This window comes from Barbatula barbatula (assembly GCF_947034865.1).
Source record: "Barbatula barbatula genome assembly, chromosome: 7".
In the NCBI taxonomy this organism is placed as follows: Eukaryota; Metazoa; Chordata; class Actinopteri; order Cypriniformes; family Nemacheilidae; genus Barbatula; species Barbatula barbatula.
Window position 1 is genome coordinate 24,092,597 of NC_136770.1, and position 21,180 is coordinate 24,113,776.

At 39.7% G+C, this 21,180-nt stretch overlaps 2 protein-coding genes across 2 annotated transcripts; one reads left to right on the forward strand and one right to left on the reverse strand.

Moving 5' to 3' along the window:
- Window positions 1-154: 154 nt before the first annotated feature.
- soat2 (sterol O-acyltransferase 2) lies at window positions 155-9,092 on the forward strand. Its single transcript, XM_079461094.1, has 16 exons — window positions 155-238; window positions 2,157-2,270; window positions 2,357-2,409; window positions 2,488-2,615; window positions 2,708-2,758; window positions 3,048-3,155; window positions 3,651-3,933; window positions 4,338-4,413; window positions 4,510-4,594; window positions 4,679-4,724; window positions 4,919-5,048; window positions 5,129-5,226; window positions 6,556-6,654; window positions 6,727-6,862; window positions 6,947-7,092; window positions 7,219-9,092. The coding sequence occupies exons 2-16, from the start codon at window positions 2,192-2,194 to the stop codon at window positions 7,270-7,272; spliced, it is 1,572 nt and encodes a 523-aa protein (XP_079317220.1). The 5' UTR covers window positions 155-238; window positions 2,157-2,191; the 3' UTR covers window positions 7,273-9,092.
- igsf8 (immunoglobulin superfamily, member 8) lies at window positions 9,093-17,058 on the reverse strand. Its single transcript, XM_079461093.1, has 6 exons — window positions 16,752-17,058; window positions 13,904-14,284; window positions 13,369-13,821; window positions 12,874-13,284; window positions 12,359-12,784; window positions 9,093-11,804 (listed from the first exon to the last, which is right to left on the reverse strand). The coding sequence occupies exons 1-6, from the start codon at window positions 16,789-16,791 to the stop codon at window positions 11,671-11,673; spliced, it is 1,845 nt and encodes a 614-aa protein (XP_079317219.1). The 5' UTR covers window positions 16,792-17,058; the 3' UTR covers window positions 9,093-11,670.
- Window positions 17,059-21,180: the final 4,122 nt, after the last annotated feature.

The following is a 21,180-nucleotide window of genomic DNA, read 5'->3' on the forward strand; positions in this document are numbered from 1 at the left end:
AAACTCACTTTAATTACAGCTTGTTTGGTAAAAATGGACAAACTGTCATATCATAATAAAGTGAAGTTCAGATGAATTCGGGGTCAGATCGATAACAGTACTGTGCTAATGTGTGTGTGACCTTATGTTTTAACACAGAGCAAAGCTCATATACACTCACAGACAGACACGCATTTAAACTCGACCTCCGCCACACACGCTACAGACATTACGCTTATATTTGAGGAACGTGTGAAAGGTGAGTTGTGGTTTTTCAATTTTCTGGGTTTTTAAAACTTTGTGTTTAGAAAAAATGATGCATGTTATAAGTCAACGTTCAATGATAGGGTGTTGGGGACTTTTAATATGTATTACATAATATGTATTTATCATGTATATATTTGGTTAGATTTCAACCCATTATAAGAATATTTTGAATTCATCATCAATACTTGTAGCTATTTCATGAAAATTAAGCTAAATGTCTCCTTTAATTCGTATTGCATAAAGCAAAACTCTTTTTTCTGTAATCCAAAGAAGAATATTATTAAAGTGGTTTACTTCATTCATCATTTTATTTATTCTGCTCATTTTATTTTAAAATGAAAACTCCAAAGAGTCAATCATATAATAATGAGAATTCAAAAGGTATATATTTGCCATGAAATTAAAGTAGTCTTCAAAAAGATTTTTTACTTTAATGCAAAATATAATTTCACCATTTAGGGATGAACTTTGACCTTCATTTGCTGTGAGATTTTCATAGATTCACATGTAAATGTCCAATTAAGTCGTTTCAAAATGTAGTTTGCCAGTTGTTTATGTATACGGTTATTTATGATACTTATACAGACAGAAAGTATCTGAGGTGCACACGGTACAAACATACACGTATAAAAATAGTACATTCAGTACAATGTTGAGTCAACAAGATTTGAGCGAGGTTAGCTTGGGTTAGGATATCTGGTCTATATCAGTGTTCTGTTGGGTGACCCCTCAAAATTCCAGCATTATCGGTGTGTTTACATTCAGTTGTGTAATCTAGTTGTAATGACAGGGTCATGCACCTGCTGCGGGAAAATATAGCACAGGTAACTTCAGATCAACACGTGGAAGCATGTTTGAGACATCAGATATGATGTCTTTATAACACCACTTTGTCAACTCAACCGGATAGTTGACCCAAATATATTGTTTATTCATCCTTGTGTCATTTCGAAGTTCGATTTGAGTCTTTTTTCTGCTAACACAAAAGAAGATATTTTGAAGAATGTTGGTTACCCAAACAAGACTGAACCTCATTGACTTCCATTATGAACACAAAACCACATAGACATATCTCAGAATATCTTCTATGTGTAAAATACAGCACAAGGTGTTAAAAAAACAGAATTTAACCATTTGTTCTGTTATTTTGTCAAAGTATAATGTAAAAATAAATTGTTTTAAAGCTCTTACATGTATTTTTAAAATGCGGTAAAAACCCCGTAAAATTTCAGAATAATTTTACAGGCGGAATATTTGGCGCCCCAGCTGTGAGAAAATTAAGTTTTTAACAAGATTTTTATAACAGATTCTTTTTATATTAAGTCAAAAACTATAAAATTACAGTGAAAGACAACTTATTTTCAAGAAAAACTGGGGAAACATAATTTTACAGGAAAAAATACTCCTTTGCTTTACCGTTTATTTCTGGCGCTTGAAACACTGTCAAAAACTATTAAATTACAGAAAAGGTCGCAAATTTACAAGACAAACTGGTAAAACTATTTAATATATATCATTATATCCTGTAATTTTACAGGAAATATTTTTTATTTTACGTTTCTGTAGCTCCAGCTGAAAGAAAACGTACGTTTGTCTAACAGATTTTTTCACAGTACACAAGACTGAACAAATGAAATTTCTATTTTGGTGTAAATCAATCACTCCATCCAGTTACTCTGGGTACCGGTGTTATTGAAGTTATTCTGTAGTTCAGTTTTCCTGTAGCTCAGCGGTTAGAGCGTGACGCTAGCAATGCCGAGGTCGTGGGTTTGATCTCAGGGGGTTGCACATACTTAGATACAAATGTATAGTATAATGCAATGTAAGTCTCTTTGGATAAAAGCGCCTGCCAAATGCGTAAATGTCAATATCAATAATGATTCTTCTGTATTGGATCGAACTCACACAAGTAAACTCTGGCGGACTTAAACCCCCTACAGAAGACATGAGCAGCGGTGTGGTACGTCGCACGAGTGCAAAAGCTTCTGGTGAGAATCCACCTCGAAAGAACGGCTTCATTAACTGTAAGTCTGATGCTTTTTCTCTGCTTCGCTGTACAGTTACGGTGATAATGTATTCAGTTAACATCATGTATTTTGTCTGTTCATAGATGATAATCTCATTTATATGAAGGAAATGGCACAGAGGAGAGATGAGATTGAGGTGAGATGCTGTAAAGATGAAATGTGAAAGGGAGTTCATATACAGATCCTAAAGCATCACATCATTGTGTTTGTGAAGCAGAAGATCAAAGCCGATGTGATCAACGAGGTTAAACATCAACTGAATAAAGTTTTGGACAAAGCGCTCACAGACTCCAAGCAAAACACACCATCAAACAACGACAGGAAGGGCAACTGTAACAGCAGGTGAGAGTTTCTGTGATGTCACATCCTGTTCTCTCAATGCAGCGTGTCAGGTCAAGACGAGGATGTTTTCATGGATACATTTTGATCTTCAGGCACAAACTGGAGCAAGGGAAGGTGTTTGTGGCCAGATGTTCTCTGCTTGAGTGAGTTCTGATCTGACTTCACTCTTCAGTCGTGTTAATATATTTACATATAGGGTGGAAAATAATATAAAGTTGAACCACAAAGGTAAGTCTTTTTAAAAGTAAAATCGCATCTCATCGGCGTCTGAGATATTTCACGTGATTAAAATACCCTGAAATCAGACAAATGTGACAAATGAGAGTTTGAGAAGAGATGTCAACTAAATCTGAGCTCAGATTTGAACTCAAACATTTCTCATCAAATTGATCCAAATCCAGATTGTCTTTATCTCTTGGTCTGTCTCTCTAGTGAGTTATTTGAGATCAGTCACATCAGGACCATTTATCACATGTTCGTCGCTGCTCTGTTTCTCTTCGCCCTGAGCACTCTGGCAGTGGATTACATCGACCAGGGCAGGTGTGTGACATCATCGTTCTGTGTGTACTGTGTGTATATGGATGGTTTCATCTTAACAACGTAAACAAACGTCACTTTTATGACCCCGACTGAACTTCCGGTACACATACACAAACAAGTGAAGTATTTCTGATAACAATCAAAGGAAACCGAGAAGAACCGTAAGATGGCTAAACATGTCTCGCCAATATTTTGAATTTAGACTGCGATACCAAACTCAACCAACATATGGTTTGTTTAAATGCGTCAACACTACACGACCCATTCAACAAATCGTTTATTTATTAACAGTAAAATAATATTACAAATGAATATGAACAAATTAAATAACATATAACTAGTTATTAGACGCCATAGCCATCGGAAGTTAACTGGGGGTCAGAAGCGCGCGTGTCAGATGAAACGGTCTATAACAAACACAAACTCACTGCAATTCACATCTTTCTACTTCTTAAACAGATTGGTGACTAATTGATTTTTATTTGTATATTTCAGACTGGTGCTGGACTTAGATTTGTTTTTGTATGCTTTTGGTCAGTTGAGTACAGTCATATGGGCCTGGGGTCTTATGTTTGGTTACACATTGCTCGGGCCGTATCACGTTGTGAGAGTTTGGGGTGGACTGTATCACAGCAGTCAGAAGAGGACCCGAGTGATAGCAGGGGCGGCTCTGATCCTGTGTGCGGCACAGCTGAGCATGCTGGGAATATTTCCAGTGTATGTAGTGCTGCGGTACCAGCTGCCGCCCGCGTCACGATTCATCATCATATTAGAACAGGTATATGTATATGGCCGTCAGAGAAGGATAAACGTTTGATGTGACATGACGATAACGGTCAAATAAGTTAATGTGTAACTAAATCGGCTGCCAAGATCAAAATGACCAGCGGTTTGTACTGAATTTATTTGAGGTCCAGGGACCAAAGTCTGCCGAATAAAATAAAATAAATTAGGTCACCCAATTGCTGGCTTCAAAACCACAAAGAAAAGAGTGAACAGCTGCTTGTGGGGTCAGAGGTCAAATGGACAACATTTGAATAAACGTCAAAATAAAGTCAAAATAATGCTTGGACCTGCAGCGAAAAAGAAGTCGCCTCATATACATGTGAACTGAAATGTGAAGTGAAAGAAGGAGCTGTCACAGCGATGGATGGAGAAATAAATCCTGTATTTGCTCTACAGATCAGATTTGTGATGAAAAGCTACTCGTTCATTCGTGAGACGGTACCAGTTGTTCTCAGAAACACACCTCTGAAGGGTAAATCATACTTCTATTAATAAATACTAGAAGTTTACCAATTTCACCAGCATCAGAAGGTTTATACCATGACCCTGAATCCATCGTCTGTTTCAGGTGAGCAGTTGAGATATCCGTCCCTGCACAGTTATCTCTACTTTTTATTTTGTCCGACGCTGATCTATCGGGAAGTTTATCCACGGTAACCAACACACAACTCTGTTACGAAATACAACAACGTTAAAAGTCAACATCTTCAGTGTTTGTTGTCCTATGACCCTTTCAGAAACTCGTACATCAGGTGGGACTGTGTTGGCAATAACTTTCTAAAGGTGGGGTTCAATGTTTACTCATAATCAATGGAATAACACTATCAAAACATTTAAAAACGAGACATTTAATTTGAAAAAAAGAAGTACAGTTTGTACAGATGCTTGTAACAGTAATACAATAATGAAATGATTATATAATGCCATATACTGTATATTCGGGACTTGACTATGTTATGTTTTGTTTTGGTCTGCAGATTTTGGGCAGCGTGTTCTATCTGTACTTCATCCTGGTGCGATTGTGCATCCCCGTGTTTATGAACAAGAGCAGTCAAGCTTTCAGCACACGAACACTCATACTGGCTCTGTTTCATGCCACTTTTCCAGGTATCTTCATAAGACAAACACAAAGTAAGACTCAATAGTTTAAAGACGGTGACGTTGATGCCTGACGTCTTGTATCTCAGGTATGCTGATTTTAATGTTGGGATTTTACGCCTTTCTACACTGTTGGCTCAACGCCTTCGCCGAGATGCTGCGTTTTGCTGACCGGATGTTTTACAAAGTAAAGGAACACTTAACACACACTGTGGGACGTTAGACGGACGTAATGAGTTTTTCTCGATTGCTTAAACATTTCTTAAAATGGCGGCTCCTTTTGTCGAATCTCTAAACACAAATCCACAACTTCTCGCTCGATTCCCTCAACATCCTATTTTCCAGGTCAATATCCAAACTTGCTGACAAGCTAACATTTCCCCAAAACGCGACACGCTCATGAAATACTCGCACAACAACACCAGATCAATTGAAGACACTGTTACTAAAACATCTTTTTGGGGTTAAAAAATATAGTCATTTGACAGCTCAGTGTCTGTTACAATACACAACCTAAAAAAGCTAAATGCAACAATGTAAAATACTGTAATCTTAGATGAAAGTGGATGAAGTATACAAGAAACGTTCAAAACCAAAGAACAATCTAAACTGGGAATGCATCACAATACAGAATACAATTGCATAAATATATCAATAAACATGGCATCCTATGCACCTTGGGCTCAATTTTGTTGTCGCAATTTCTTATAAAATATTTTTATAAGTAGTCGTCTAGTTCTGCAAAAACACAGAACATGTTTAAAATGCTTTTAATAAACTTGACAATCCCAAATTTGAGGGTGTCCGCGCGCTATAGTTTACCGGATACAGAATCATTCAGATCTTTTCACTATTTGTTTTGTGTTGGGTTTGTACAAGTCGGTGTATTGTTCTGAGAATGTGTTTATAGTTGTAAAAGAACAGTGAATTGTTTCATGAATTACATGTTAGCAATCGAGAAAAACTGTTATACTGTACAAACTGTATATTACATCCCTAACCCTCAACGTACTCCTACACCAAACCATCACACAAACCTTTCTGCGTTTTCACATCATTTCGAGATGATGTCGACAATGTTGTAGTGGGTTAGGACTTTTCCCATCATTTGATTTACAGCCACCCTACACTACAAACTGCAAAAAAAATATTATTTATTCTGAAAACCATGATATCAAGCAATAGGGACGCACCAATAGGATCTGTTTCGTGTCTTACATCAATATTAACAAACAACTTTTGGCCGATTTCCGTGTCACTTGCTCAATTTGAACTTTGATCTTTTGTCATCAAAATAGATCACCGTTTTGATCATGATTTACGTAAGAAGAGTTCTAAAACACATACATTTAAAAGACAAGACAACATTGCCGTTTTAGGTTAATAATGTAAGACTTGCTTTGTAATACCAGCCTTCTTCAGGCTATATTCTTAAATGCAGATGGCTTAAAATTGACAAAGAGCAAACTGATGCATTTCTAAAACGTTCCTTTGTCTTTTTTGCTCGTGTGCTCAGGATTGGTGGAATTCAACCTCTTTCACAAATTACTATCGCACCTGGAACATCGTCGTACACGACTGGCTTTACTACTATGGTTATCGAGACTTCCTCTGGGTACGTGCATAACGTAAACTCAAAGAAATATGACATCTGTATGACAGACACTGACTGTTCTCAACGTTTCAGCTGTTGGGTGAGAAGTGTCGATCTATGGCCACACTCTCAGTATTTGCGCTTTCTGCTTTGGTTCATGAATACGTCTTCACCCTGGGCTTCGGTTTCTTCTACCCGGTGATGTTCTGTACATTCGCTGGAATCGGAGGTGAGAGAATGAAGGCAGATGAGTTTGATTGACAGCTGCTTTGGTTTCATTCACACGGTGATCGGTTTGTTTTTTACTTGTCAGTGGTGTTTAACTTTACCCTGAATGACAAGAGGAAGAGCCCGGTGTGGAACGTCATTATGTGGACGTGTTTGTTCATCGGTCAGGGGGTTCATGTGTGTCTGTACTGTCTGGAATGGTACGCCCAGATTCACTGCCCGCGTACCGGGGTAAGAATTACACCAGAACAGATGCCCGTGCCCTGCATACAGTTCTGTCCAATGAAAGCCCCTAAAAACATCTTGAAACAGTGAAAGACCATGACTTCATGTTGTATATGTATTCTCTTCAAACAGACAAGCTTCTGGGAGCTGGTGACACCCCGATCATGGACATGCAGCTATCAGTGAAGACACATCGCTGACCGACCGGACTGAACAAACAGAGAAAGATCTGCTTAGACAGAGAAGAACCATGCGAAATGTAAATAAATGTAAACTAGACAGAAGTGAAACGTCTTCGATTAATGTTCGTTAGAGCCACTAAGGTTAAAATGACATTTGTAGACTAGTTTTTAAAAACAACGTATGATGTAATATTTAATGCATAAAATGTAGCATATTTGTCTTTCTGTAAATTATTAGTTGACATGAATGCATACTTAAACCGATGTGTCTATATAGTCCAATCAATTCGATAGGAAAATTGTTGACATTTAAATAAACTGTGGTATTTTAAGTTGATGAAATACAGAAATCCTCATGCAGAAACGGAAGGCACAGAAAACCACATCGAAAAACATCTGAAGACTAGAGAATCTCATTTGACAACGAGAAGTTATCGCAACAATCACACGCATGCACATTTAATCACAACTTCCTCAAAACTTCCCCACTGCTTTATTCAACTATAAGAGGAACGTTTCTTTAGAAAACATTTATCGCACATTCATAGAGTCCCATTTTAATGGTAAATGTGTCTTGGTTTCCTCTTCTCGCTTTCATTTGCTATTTATTTCTTCCACACAAATAAGTTTTAGATCTACACTATACAGAAACTGTTGTTTTTATCAGTTTTTAACGTAAAAAGAGGTAAAAGAAAACCCCTTCGTACAGCATTTTTGATGTATTTTTGGAATACGGTCAATAACCGTAAAATGACAGAAAAAGGCCGCAAATTGACAAGAGTGCCCCTTAAAGTTATTTTACTGTTTATTCCTGGTACCCCAGCTGTCAGAACATTAAAAAAATTACTATACAGTCTATCAAATTACAAAAAAGTGAAAATATTGTACACGTAAAATGGAAAAAACAATTTACTATTTATCCTTAAATCATTAGAAATGGGGAAAATTAATGTTTAGAGTAAATGTTTTTTTTCGCAGTCTATCCCGAGTTGGAAATGGCAGAACGTTTTCTCTAGTCAACATCTAGTTCAGCGGTTTTATTTTAAAAAACAAAGAGATTTAATGTGTAATAATACAAATAATTTAGTCTGCATTCGCAGCACGTGTAATCTCTCTTCTGCACTAAGCTCCAGTCGCCGAGTAAAAATCTGTGTGTGTGTAAACATACTTGGTAATAAAGCTCCTTCTGGTACTAACGTTTTAAAACATTTTAAAGCAAGATTAGACATAAAAGCGGAACGATTCTAGATTCGGCATATGTAAGGTTGCCAGGTCACAAATGTAAATGTAAGCAAATGTGGCACATTGAGGGTATGAACTCAGGTCGTGTGTGTTCTGACTTTAACTGATGCACAAGAGACGCTCTTTGAAACACGGATAAGGACTTCTTCATGACAGTTTGACTGTTTGTTCTTGTTAAAGCAAGAGTATGTACTCAAACTCATGTACTTTTTAAGGGATCGTTCACACAAAAACTAAAATTGTGTCATCATTTATTCACCCTCATGTAATTCCAAACCTGTATAACTTCCTCCTGCAAATCACAAAAGAGATTTTAAAGTGTTGGTAACAGAAAACCCTTGGTCCATAGTTTTGTGTTCATACGATAGAAGTGAATGGGGACCAACGTTGAACATTCTTCAAAATATAGTTTTGCAGAGGAAAGAAAGTCATACAGATACAAGTTTAAAATGACAAGAGGATGAGTAAATGATGACCGAATGTTCCTTTTGGGGCTTAAATTGTTATGAATAATGAAACAGCATTTGCTCTCAGACTGTAAACAGACCTCAATGCACATCCAATAAAACCCGACGTCTCCTTATATGAGGGCAATTTTATTTAGGAACCTGTCGCACAGTTTACACAAGAGAAATGAACAAAAACCACTGACGGTATACAGCAAAATCTCCCAAAATGCAGTGCAAGTGTTACAAGCCTTCAAAACAAAACACGACTTCTGGATTATGAATTAAATAACAAACATAGGAAGTTCATTGAGTCCACGAGAAAAACATTTCGTTTCTTTCTTCTGCAGAACACAAAGGAAGATATTTTGAAGAACCAAACAACATTGACTTCCAATGTATGAACACAAAAGACATTCTCAGAATAACTTATTTTGTGTTCCACTAAAGAAAGAGTCGAATACATATTTACAGCCACATGAGGAATAAATGACGACGCATTTTTATTTGGGGTAAACTTTCCCTTTAAATGTAATCATTTACATTCTTAAAGTTTGTGGTTTGTACTATACAAGATTTATTAGTGCAAGTTATTAATAAAGTCCTCGACCAAAGTGTTTTAGGAATCGTGTATTCTGGAATGGTTTGTAAACATCACATCAATCACACATGCTTGCGAGTGATCATTTTGTTTCGCATGAAATGAACATTGCTAAACATTGTTAAACCGCTATATTAATACTGAATATCTAACACAATCTTAACTATTTTACAACGTGGTTCATTTGTATAACATCTCATTCGTGAGTTCAGGGAAAGGTTAAGGTCGGGACTACATTACTGCTTCTTTGACAATAATGCATTTTCGTATTGTTCGCATTATACAATTCATACAAAATAGCCATCTTGTAAAATCCTTATGACTTTTTGTTAGATCCCGCGATGAATCCCTTGTGAGTGGGTTCAGGACGGGGGTTTTCCAATAACATTGACGACTGGAGTGATAAAAAGCATGAGCAGACCAAACGTGCCAGACGATCGACAGATAAGCACGAGCGCTTACGGATCATTCCCCAGGTATTAAAACACATCCTGGTGTTGAACAAACACGCAATCCAATTACGATTGATTAATGAGATGATGAAAAGCATCATAAAAGGACTGAATCAGTATAAACGCATGATGACAGAGGATTCATATTCTGACTGTCATTTAGCCGTCGGTCACGTGACATCATTGCATAAGAGGATAAATCAGATTTCAGCATCTGAACGCTGTAAATAAAAACAGAAATCCTGTTTTCTCTCAAAGTACAATAACAGAGTGCAAAGGTCACAGTAAAGACAACATCACAGTCAAATCTGTGACTATAAACGAGGGATCGACAGCAAAAAAGGACATCTTTTTAAATGACCCATTTAGACAGATTCAAAATCGTTTCATAACGACAAACTTCAATGCTTTAAAGAGAAGTCCGGATGACTTGAACATTCGGGTCATTCTTTGAAACGAGTGACTTTTCCCATTCACAAAATGCTTGAATAAGACCAAAACACACAAAAACAAAGATTTGCCACACATGAGGGTAAATTAATAATGATTCATACATGTTGGGATAAAGTCGGTATTAAACATCCGTTTGGCAGAATGACCCAGATGCACAAAACTGTAAACTAAAAACTCAAGATTAACAAGACATTTTATATCATTTTAAAGGGACGATCCGGTCCCGCTCTACATCATTTCTGTACGAGCAGTAGGAAACTCTGACAGCATAAATGCTTTGGGTTGCTCGGCAGAATGTCAAGTAGACGTCCGGCACAGTCACAGATCTCCAGTGAAAGTGTGTCGTCTCACATCATCTCGCTTCTTCTCAGGTCTGTAAACTGTAGATATATACTGTATATATCTGAATTCCCAACAGCATGTTTTTGCTTTGTTTTCTTAGTGGTTGATCCCTTTGCTCACATCTGTGTTGCATTCAGGCAAACGAAACTGACAAGACAGTCCAGGTCAAATGAAGCCCATTTCAAGACTTTTTAAGAATGTGATTCACATTAAAGACAAAATAAAAACGTATTCTCATAAAGTACATTAGGTAGTATTTGCAGTACTATTATTTATGCAGTCACTGTATGAATGATATAAATAAGAATAGCATTGCTTCTACACTTTTGCAAAAATATAATCCAAATATGATTTATTTCTTTAGAAATTTGGCTTGGTGAAATGACCTGGACATTATCTTGGTTAAGAATAAAGTAAACTAGAAGAAATCCGGCAGGTCGCTGGACCATCGAGACCAAAGGAGGTTTGGTCGTGAAAATGACTGATAAAACGACGGCTTGCCGTATACACACGTCATTCTTTAACAGAGATTTACATCACGACACATGTTTTGTGTGAGGGATTTCAGTTCTGAACGTCTGCTGGATCTTCCGCATTGAGTTTAAACACAGGAGGGTATTTACATCCGTACCTCGTTCCTCTCCGAGCAGGGCGGTTGCCAAAAGTGGAGTGGATACAAACGCATAAACAAAATGTCACAGCAGTCCGCGTGCATTTGTGAACATACGACTGTTGTCATGCACACACGTAGAAGTGTGAAGATGAACATTCCAGATATTTGCTGTACCTTTCCGAATGCACACTTAAATCAAGTGTGACAAGATAGCTAAGCCGGCCGTTCATTCCATTCACTGAATGTCTGTTTTCTACTTCCTTATTTGAGATCGCTGCCTCGCCAGTCTGCTCATGAAGCAGCACGTGACGGTCGCGATGATCAACACGCCCACAAACAAAGCAGACGACACGCCGATCACCAGAGGAAAGAGCAGCAGATCAGCAACTGCAAGTTAAACACATTAAAACAAATGTCAACAACTAGTCATCCGGTAAACTAAAACTCACTTTCCAAATGCTTGTTAACAGCAGTATGTTTAACTTGTTGCCATTTTGGTGTTTATTTGACAAAATCAATAATGGATATGAAAACATACACATTTTCATAAACTCTTGTTGTGTTTATAACAGGTCTATATTATACGTCGCAATCAGGTATTGTCATTTTATTGACATGTGTGCATGTGCAAGACAATTTGTGTTTTTTTTGGGACAAAAAATGATGGGGGAACAAAGAAAGAGGGAAAGACACGCAAAGTGCGATTATCAAACACAATCCTTGTACTCGCGCAATGTTTTTCCCACTTTCACCCATTTTTAATGTTTAAATATTTCATTATTAATTTATACATCACAACTTATTTTATTATTCACCTGCACCTTATTTTAATATTTGATAATACTCAATCATGCTAATAAAGAACGTTACTAGCACTAACCACTGCACCACAGCTTCACGCTAAACTTCGACGCGGTTAGAAAGGAAACAAAAGTGCTTACCTCGTGCATACAGGTACAAATGTACGGTCCTCGATTCCGTTCTGCCCCCCGTGTTGTACCACCCGCCGTGAGGGTCCTGTGACCACACCTCCACCTGACACAGATAGTGACCCTGGTCCTCATCGCGGGCCGAGAAAACTCTCAACCTGTAACAACCGGGCGACACGCGGTCGACGCTCAACTCGCTGCCGTTGCTGTAGATCCGCGTCAGGCCGTTGTATGTCAGAGTCGCCAGGACCCGTCCTCCGCTGTCCTCTGATAGCATGACGTCTTTCCTCTCGGGGTCTTCTGGTTTCTGGATCCACTGCACTTCCACCTGAGCAGAACCGGTGGTCAGGACAGAGACGTTGCAGAGCAGTGTGACCGTACTGCCACGTTTTAGCAGCGGGCGATGGGGCAGATCGATGGTGGCGGATACACGCACATCTGAAAGAGCACAAAAGCACATGTTCATGTTTGCGTGTAGTACAGCTTGTGTGAGATCCCCCCACAAAATGGACTACTTGCACACGCACCTTCAGTTTTCAAGATAACAGTGACCCACTCCGATCTCTGCGTTATCGTAGCTGGGCTCGACGGTCCCGGTGTCAGCCGTCCGGCGTACATGCTTACAGCACACCGGTAGAGCCCGGCATCTGCAGGGTGAACGGAAAACAGCCGCAGAGAAAACTTCCCATCCGCCTCTTTCTCCATACTGCCCCCTCCTGCCCTGCTGGCATCATCACCCCAGCTCACGACGCCGTCAGTGCCCATGCGTGCCACCTCCACCTCGACTCCCCCTGCCGGCCCACGCCGCATCCACTGGACAAGGAGCGCAGAGCGGTTCCACGCGCCAACGCCGGACACCTGACAGGTGAGGGTGAGCGGAGAGCCGGTCTGCAGCGAGACGACACCTTCTGGTCTCGAGCGTACGGTGAGCGTGTCCGCTGTGAAAATAAACAGCAAATTAACAGGAAGTTTAACAAATCGCACATACAGCAAACAAATTCGGTTTCAGTGTTGTGACTAACCAAGTGGTTGAACGCTAAGACTCCCAAGCTCCATGGTCCTCTGCGCGATGCGTTCCCAATTGCCCGCCGGGTCTCTGATCCACTGCACGGCCTCGCAAAAATACGCCCCAGAATCCTCCGGTGCCAGCGTGCTCATCTTCAGCACGTACAGATCCCTCCCTCCATCTCCATTCCTCTTTTCTAGAGCGATCTCTCCATCTCTGTATCTCTTCTCGTACGCTCCGCCTCGGCCCAGGGTCACGCGCAGATCACGGTCAAAGGAGATGATTTCTCTGAGGTTGTGACCCGCTGACTCCGCCCCTTTGGTGCCCCTGACACCGAATGTGACCGACACGTGAGTGTGCTGCTCTGATTGGATGGATGCTGCGCAGGTGAGCTGCAGCTCCGCCCCCTCGATCACCGGCTGGCCGCTCAAAATGCGAGTGTGTGTTATCAGCAGCGTGTCTGGAATCACTTTAGGAAAAGAAATACATTACAAACAAAATCAAACTTTAATTTATTAGTGATCGTTGGTTTTTCATTTCCTGTCACCCACCTTTGACATCCACTGATGAACTGTAGGTCCCCAAGTAACGGGTGTCAGTGCTGGGCGTGTAACACTCATATCGTCCCTGATCCTCTGGGCGGAGCCTCTGGATTATGAGTCTGGCTTTGTCGCCCGAATCCCTCTCCACACGAACCTCGCCCGACCGCACGCGATCTTGGAACGGAGCGTACGGGAACCCCGCATCTCGCGTGGACACCACTCCGATCTGCAGATCCTTGGCATTGTCATGGTACAGGAACCACTCAAAGTCCTGCATCCGTGCACCTTCATATCCGGCCACAGTGCAGGGCAGGGACACCGAGAACCCGGCCACCCGGTACAGCGGACCGGTCGGGACAGAAACCTCACGACACACACAACAATGGAACTCTAAAAGAACAAACAGGAAGTAAACACGGCGAATGCGTTGCGAAGTTCTCATCACTTTCACATAGAAGGCAGCGGTTCATATGAATCTCTTTACAGCTAATTTTGGGACTTTTTTTGTTTGTTTGATCAACGTATAATGCGACTGTTCTGTTTCAATATACCCAAGTGTTCCCAAAAATAAAGTTCAATATCTTCATTTCAATGTTTAATTCACCATAGTAATCTGATCTTTAAAAAAATATCTATAGCAATTGCATAAAATCTATAATCATTGAATCGAATCGGTATGTAGATAGAAACAGAGCATTCTAAGGTAACAATTTTAAAAGCCTTTAAGCAAGTTAACTTAAAAAGTAAAATAGTTTTATACATTTAAAACATGATGATATCCGCTTCAGACAATCTTTTAAAAATACTTCTGTTGTTGGATTGTTTTTTACATCTTTTGAGAGAGAGAGCGGAATGAGAGAGAGAGAGAGGAGCGAGAGAGAGCGGGCGAGAGAGAGGTCTTATTGTCTATTCTGTTTGGTGCCCCAGTCTTAATGTATGCGTTTTAATGAATGGGGTAATATACAACAGTAAACCCATTCTGCCAACCCCACCCTGATGTCACAGCTGAACACATCTTTTATGATTCAACTGAGGAAATTCAGACCACGAATAATGCGGCCACGACGTGAGACGAAGGCTATCAGGGTTTATTCATGCATTTGATTTATTCCATTTCAGTGTATGTATTACAATATTGTTTTTTAAATGCTTTGTTTATTAAACCGTAATCGTGCAAGCGTTTTCATTAACGGTAAAGTTTGACATTATAAACATCAGATCGAGAGCAGGGTGCAGTGTGAGGTGATGGCCTGTAGGTTGAACTATAACCTTTCTGTTGTTTAAACTTGGCGAAGTGATACGGAACTGTAATTCGGTCGGCAGACCTGGACGTTTGACAACCAATCAGATTGAAGCATTCAACAGCCCCGTGGTAAAACATGCCCTATATGATGCAATACAGTTTCCCCTTAACCTGTCTGACGTCTGACTGGTGATTAACTGGTGAGATAAACTAAGCTTTTGTTATGCTGTCAACACAAGCGGTTGGGTGTGATGATGCATTCGTTCTCCTGTAATGCAAAACCTGAAAAACGAGACGTGTCGAGACGTTTCCCCATGTCGTACGCTGACCACAGTTTTCACCAAAGCATCAGTTACTGAGAAGCCCACACGAAACATGAACATTAAAAGTGTTTAAAATGAACGTAAGCATTGTAGCTATCAATGATATATCAACGGTAGCTGAGGTGAAAGCTGTAAAATAATGACTGTGTTAAACGTTTCTATTATTTGATGACACTGGAGAAAGGTTACGCCAGTTCTACTCTGATAACACTATGTGTAATTTTGTGTAATCTACGTTCTGTGGCAGGCGGCAGGTTGTAGTTTTGATGTCTCATCGCGGGGTACGACCACTCTCACATTTTTATCGTAATGACCCGACATTAGAAGGATCTTTAAAGGGATATCATCATTTACTCACCTTCCAGTTGTTTCAAATCTGTATAAATACCTTAGTTCTGATGAAAACAGAAGATATTTGGAATAATGCTCATAACAAAGTAGATCTCGACCCCCATTGACTCCCACAGTATGAAAAAAACAATGGTAGTCAAACGTGCCCCAGAACAGTTTGCTGTCCAACATTCTTCACACAAAAAAATGATACGGTCATTATTCCAACTATGCATTCTTCCAAATATCTTTCTCTGTGTTCACCAAAACAACGACATTTATACACACGTGGAGCAACTGGAAGGAGAGGAAACGATGACAGCGTCTTCATTTTTGGGTGACGCATCCCTTTAAGCGGATCACAGTCCTAATTCAAACTCAACTGGAGCAGCAGGCCGCCGGAAATCCTGGACAGCTTATGTGTGCTGTACAACTGTGACGTCATTCTTGAAAATTGCACGAAACATTTAAAGACATGTCAACGCATCGAAAACGTCCCATAAAGAGCAAAACGCAAGCCTGCAATCTCTCGTTCGTCCATTACGACCAGTCCCACAGAAATATTCCACGGTATCGGAGTAAAAACAAAACACACAACTTACGTTACTGCGTGCGGCCACATAAATACCGCGGTACTGACACGATAACCGTACCGTGGCAATACGTAAGGATGGTAATGATTGACGTGTCATATATCGAGACACAAGGTAACTTACTCAATATGTTTTGACGTACAGTACAATATCACGATACATGTCAATGAACCCACGCGGAAATACCGTAGTGTGTGCATATTCTTGTGATAAACACAGCGATACCGCGGTTCTTTGAAATATAGGAGAATGCTGTTTGATTATAATAAAACGCGTAATGCATAAGAACATTGACATTTGAAAACGCAACGTCATATTTTAAGCGCGTGAAGGATTTACGTGGATTTCAATGGAGCAGATGGACTCACCCCACAGTAAACCGATGAACGCGATCCTCCACGGTGCCATGCTGCTCTGATCCCCGACAAACACTCGCGTTTACACGGTTCTGTCTGTTCAACATGTGCTGTCGGACTCGGTAGTGAAGTCGATCACATCTGATAAACCAGACCGCCAAAACCAGCGTGACCCGTCCACAAGCGTCACTCTTTACTTGAACTCTATCGTTGTGCGAGATGTTCCTTTAGAGATCTTGAAATCACGGCGATCACACGATTCATCCGCACAGAAGCGCGACTCGATGGATGTAACGTGTGATACGGTCACCAATGACGTAACGCGGCGCTGTGTACAGCAGCCAATAGAAATGTAACGCGATGAGCGCGCGGATCGATGTGTGGATGTAGGCCAGCATACTTTGATTGGACGGAAATTGTTTCTTCGTTTTTTTACTTGATTTACTTCCATAGTTTCATCTCATTTTTCATGTAGTGCGCCCTTTACTTGAATCTACTTCACCTTTATTTGATGTATAACCAGCGCGTATTACATAACGGCTTAAAGGGTAAGGAGGACGAAACCTGCAAAATAAATGCGGAATTAAACACATAAATATGTGTATAAATACTAATATTTATATTAAAATATGTATAGAAGTAATTGAATGTTTTAAAAAAAATACAAATACAATAAATAGTTGGATTTTTGTAACAAAATGCTTGATTCATAATCGTTTATTTATGTTTCCTTGGCGCAACAGGCGTATCAGAGGGTGTCGATCATGCATCAGTGGGCGTGTCTTGCGCGTTTAACTGCGCTAGAAGATCAACTCGGGTTCAATGAATGCGTATGCTTTTTAAGAGTAAATGATAAATGCATGTTTACAAAAATTAGGTCAGTTGACTGCTACGATTGACATGGACATTAGTATGCTTCCTGGCAACATCTAGCCTGTTAATGCGCATGCGTTGGCAAGACCCGCCCTCCGATGCATGATCGACGCCCTCTCATTTACATGTCGTGTTGAGAATAACCACATAAAGAAACAAATAAAAATTGGTTTAGCTTCACACACATTTAATAATTATTTACGTATTTTCTGTATTTATAAATTGTTTGTCATTTAAATACACATATTTATGTATTTATTTCCGCATTTATTTATTTATAGTTTTTGCAGTTTTCGTACATAAAAAAGGGGGATCATATTAAATTATGTATTTACTTAGAAATATTGACTCTTCATATTTACACTTTATTTTCCAAAAAAAGACGTTTGTCCCTTTTATTATCAGCGTGAGTATTCGTGGTTTATGGCGCCATCTAGCGGAGATGTATTGGTGTGCATTACTAACATTTATGTTCCAAAATGAGATAACTCGTGTTTTCAAACATCATGTTTTTTTACTGCGCATTCCAATCAATATCAATCAAACTGCAGTTGATTTAAGCCATAACAACTTAAAAATACAGCTAACACAATTAAACACAACAAAAACATGATAACATAATAAAAAACATTTTTTGTCTAAAAAATCCTTAGAAATTGGAGTTATTTCATTTTGGAACCACACTCTTCAAATATTAAAGATAAAGATCGCGTAATACTTTAACTACTTTTAATACTTTATATAATTTAACTTGGTTGACAAAGTTTGCACAGTCAACTTTACTGTTTCTGTCAGAAGTGTAAAAAAAGCATAAAGACTCATTTTGTGTTTTTAGGTACAGATGTAAAAATCAGACCAATCATAACGCCTTAACGTCGTTTTGCCCAGAGAGGCACCAGTATCTGTAAAAGGAAATGTAAAAAAATATTTAAAAGTTATTATAAATTATTACGAGTTACTCTTCACAACAAGGTTATGAGATAAGTAGTTATTAAAATGTTTTAAACCTTTTCTCTGTTGTTTTTTCTCTGTGCACATCCCTCGTGTGTCCTCAGGGGGGCAGCATTGTTTCATCACGAGCTTCCAACCAGCGTTAGCTATTACTTAACCCCATTACAAGTGTGTATTTATGGAGATGAACATTTATAACAGAGAAAACACCCAGTTGAAAAACGTCCATTCTAAGTTCTTTAATTTCAATTACAATTAAGAGCAATCAGGTATTTACTATTACAACCATCACACAATTAACATCGTGTCATGTGTTTTGGGCCTTATTCCAATAGAATATAATAATCTTTATTAGTTCCACCTGGTTTATTTATTAGTTTATTTACTTAGTTGTTTGTATTCTATTCTTTTAAAATATAGATGCCTCTGAGGTTTATGTATGTTCTATGGGATGGGATCCCCCAGAGACCATTATAGTTTCCTACACAACCGATATAGTTCCTATTTTCATCATTAAATAGAGCATTTCGGCAGGTTGTCATCCTTTACAATCATTCTTGAATTGCAATCCCCTACGTCTACATTACACACCACGTTGTGTGTCATCATAAACATGCTTTAAATAAAGCAGAAAATGCATTTGACTATCGATATTGCGTCACACAAAACACATCCGTCTAAAAACCATTGCTCTGCCACGGCCGTGCCATTGCGTCTCATTTATCAAGCTTTAATCTACGCCCATGATGATCTGTTCACTGCCGTCTGAATTATGAATGTAATTGCCATTGCTGAATGATTTTACTCTGAACCGCCACTGCAGGCGATTTATTTCATCAGACCTCTATTGAGACACACACACACAAGCTCAATGCAGCCTTGGCCCCCGTCTGTAGATTCAATTTTGTGGCTTTACCAGGAGCCAAAATCATCAGCAGATTCTGTGTATCTTATAAGACGTCGAGTAAAGTTATATGAACAATTTTTTCCTTCCATCCAATGTGCTGTGTTTCCTTTTCTTGTGTGTGTTTTGATCCCGGCTCTTGCGGTGGGCCGCGCTGCGGACTGCAGTGGCGCTGCCGTGTTATTTCTGGCGGCAGCAGCGGTTGGTGGCTCTGGAGATGGAGTGGAGCGGTCCGGGTCCAAACCCAGGCCGTTTAAGGGAAATCTCATCTGTAATGATCAGCATCATTATGGGCTCAAGGTAAATCCGTGTGTTAATTTCGGCACGTCCCTCAACAGCACGTCAGCATGCATGCAGTCTTGCATGCGTGTCGTCGTTCAGACAAAGCTCATGAGACCAGACTTTGGGGTCAGCCTGATGTTGTTGAGATCTCTACCGAAGCTCTGAAGGAGACACATGAGATTAGTCGAGTTTACCAAAAGTCTTTCCATTCAGTAATCTCATCTGTGACTTTTCTTGCCTTTGGGAAAACACAGGAGGCAAAATCCGTCCTTCAAATCTGTTGCCCGTGTGTTTATATTTCTGCCCTGCTTGGATTGTTTAACAACGACTGAATGAAGACGTCTCCGTCACTGTCGTCCCGATCACGGTGTATTTTCGCTTGAACAGTTTGCGTCAAGTCGCCGAGACTCAAATAAACACAAGGCCTCCGACCGTGTGGCGTTACGCGGGAGATACCAGGTCAAGCATTTCGCTCTTGCTATTAGAAGCCATACGGGTTTGTGCAGCTTTAAGCATTTTTCATCCTCCCATTACGTGCTGTAACATCATGTTAAAATGTCCCTCTAACCGCTCTGGGCAATGAATGAGAGGACCAAATGATTTTTATATATTTATGTTTTAGTGGCGAGCATGTGTGTAAATGCATGTGAAGTCTGCATGCTTGTGCCGTTGTGATGCCAAATGGTGTGCGCATGTGTCAGCGTGCATGATGCTGAACATTTGTGTTGGTGTGCTAACCCACAGAGATATTTCAATTTCTGCTGGATATTAAAGAAGCATGCGGTGGCAACAACCCTCGGCGTGCCAGCGGGTGAGCTCGGGGGGTGTTGTGGCTGTGACTCTGGGGGGGGAGGAAGCGGCTCATGGTCAGGGCCCCTGCCGGACACGCTGGCGCCTCTTTCTGGAGGACTTCAGAACCACCACACTCCTCCACCAGAACCCTGCCAACCCAAATCACTCACTTTTAACATCCTTCTCTCTCTCTCTCTCTCTCTCTCTCTCTCTCTCTCTCTCCCACACTGAGGTTCTCCTTAAAGCTATTTTCCTATCACATTTTATTTCTGCAGTTTTCAAAAGTCTTCTCCTAATGCTTCATGAGGACAAACAAAAGTTTGCTGTGTATATTGGCCCATACTTTAATAATTTGTTTAATTAATCAAGTGCCAAAATAAAAATCGTTCAAACATTGCTATATTATGTATATTAGTATCATGCCAATATAGTCCACAACAATAAAATCAAACTTCATCAGAACTTTGCTCTTCTGAGTCGTTGCAAAAAAAAGTGTATTCAATTATGCTATAAGGGTACTTCTTTAAAAAGGAGAGAGTATTTGTATGCCATGTGAACCACGTAGTTTACTATTGAAGTATACTTAAAAGTACACTTTAATATACTAAAAAGTAGGCCAGTGGGCCCAAGTAGTACACT

What these genes read in the sequence shown, in the direction of transcription:
- soat2 (XM_079461094.1), top strand. Translation starts at nt 2,192, where the DNA reads ATGAGCAGCGGTGTGGTACGTCGCACGAGTGCAAAAGCTTCTGGTGAG. An exon ending in GTTTCATGCCACTTTTCCAG is followed by an intron (nt 5,049 to 5,128) that starts GTATCTTCATAA and finishes CTTGTATCTCAG; the next exon opens with GTATGCTGATTTTAATGTTG. An exon ending in CTGACCGGATGTTTTACAAA is followed by an intron (nt 5,227 to 6,555) that starts GTAAAGGAACAC and finishes TCGTGTGCTCAG; the next exon opens with GATTGGTGGAATTCAACCTC.
- igsf8 (XM_079461093.1), bottom strand. Translation starts at nt 16,791, where the DNA reads ATGGCACCGTGGAGGATCGCGTTCATCGGTTTACTGTGGG. An exon ending in TCTTAGCGTTCAACCACTTG is followed by an intron (nt 13,285 to 13,368) that starts GTTAGTCACAAC and finishes TTATTTTCACAG; the next exon opens with CGGACACGCTCACCGTACGC. An exon ending in TTTGTACCTGTATGCACGAG is followed by an intron (nt 11,805 to 12,358) that starts GTAAGCACTTTT and finishes TTTAACTTGCAG; the next exon opens with TTGCTGATCTGCTGCTCTTT.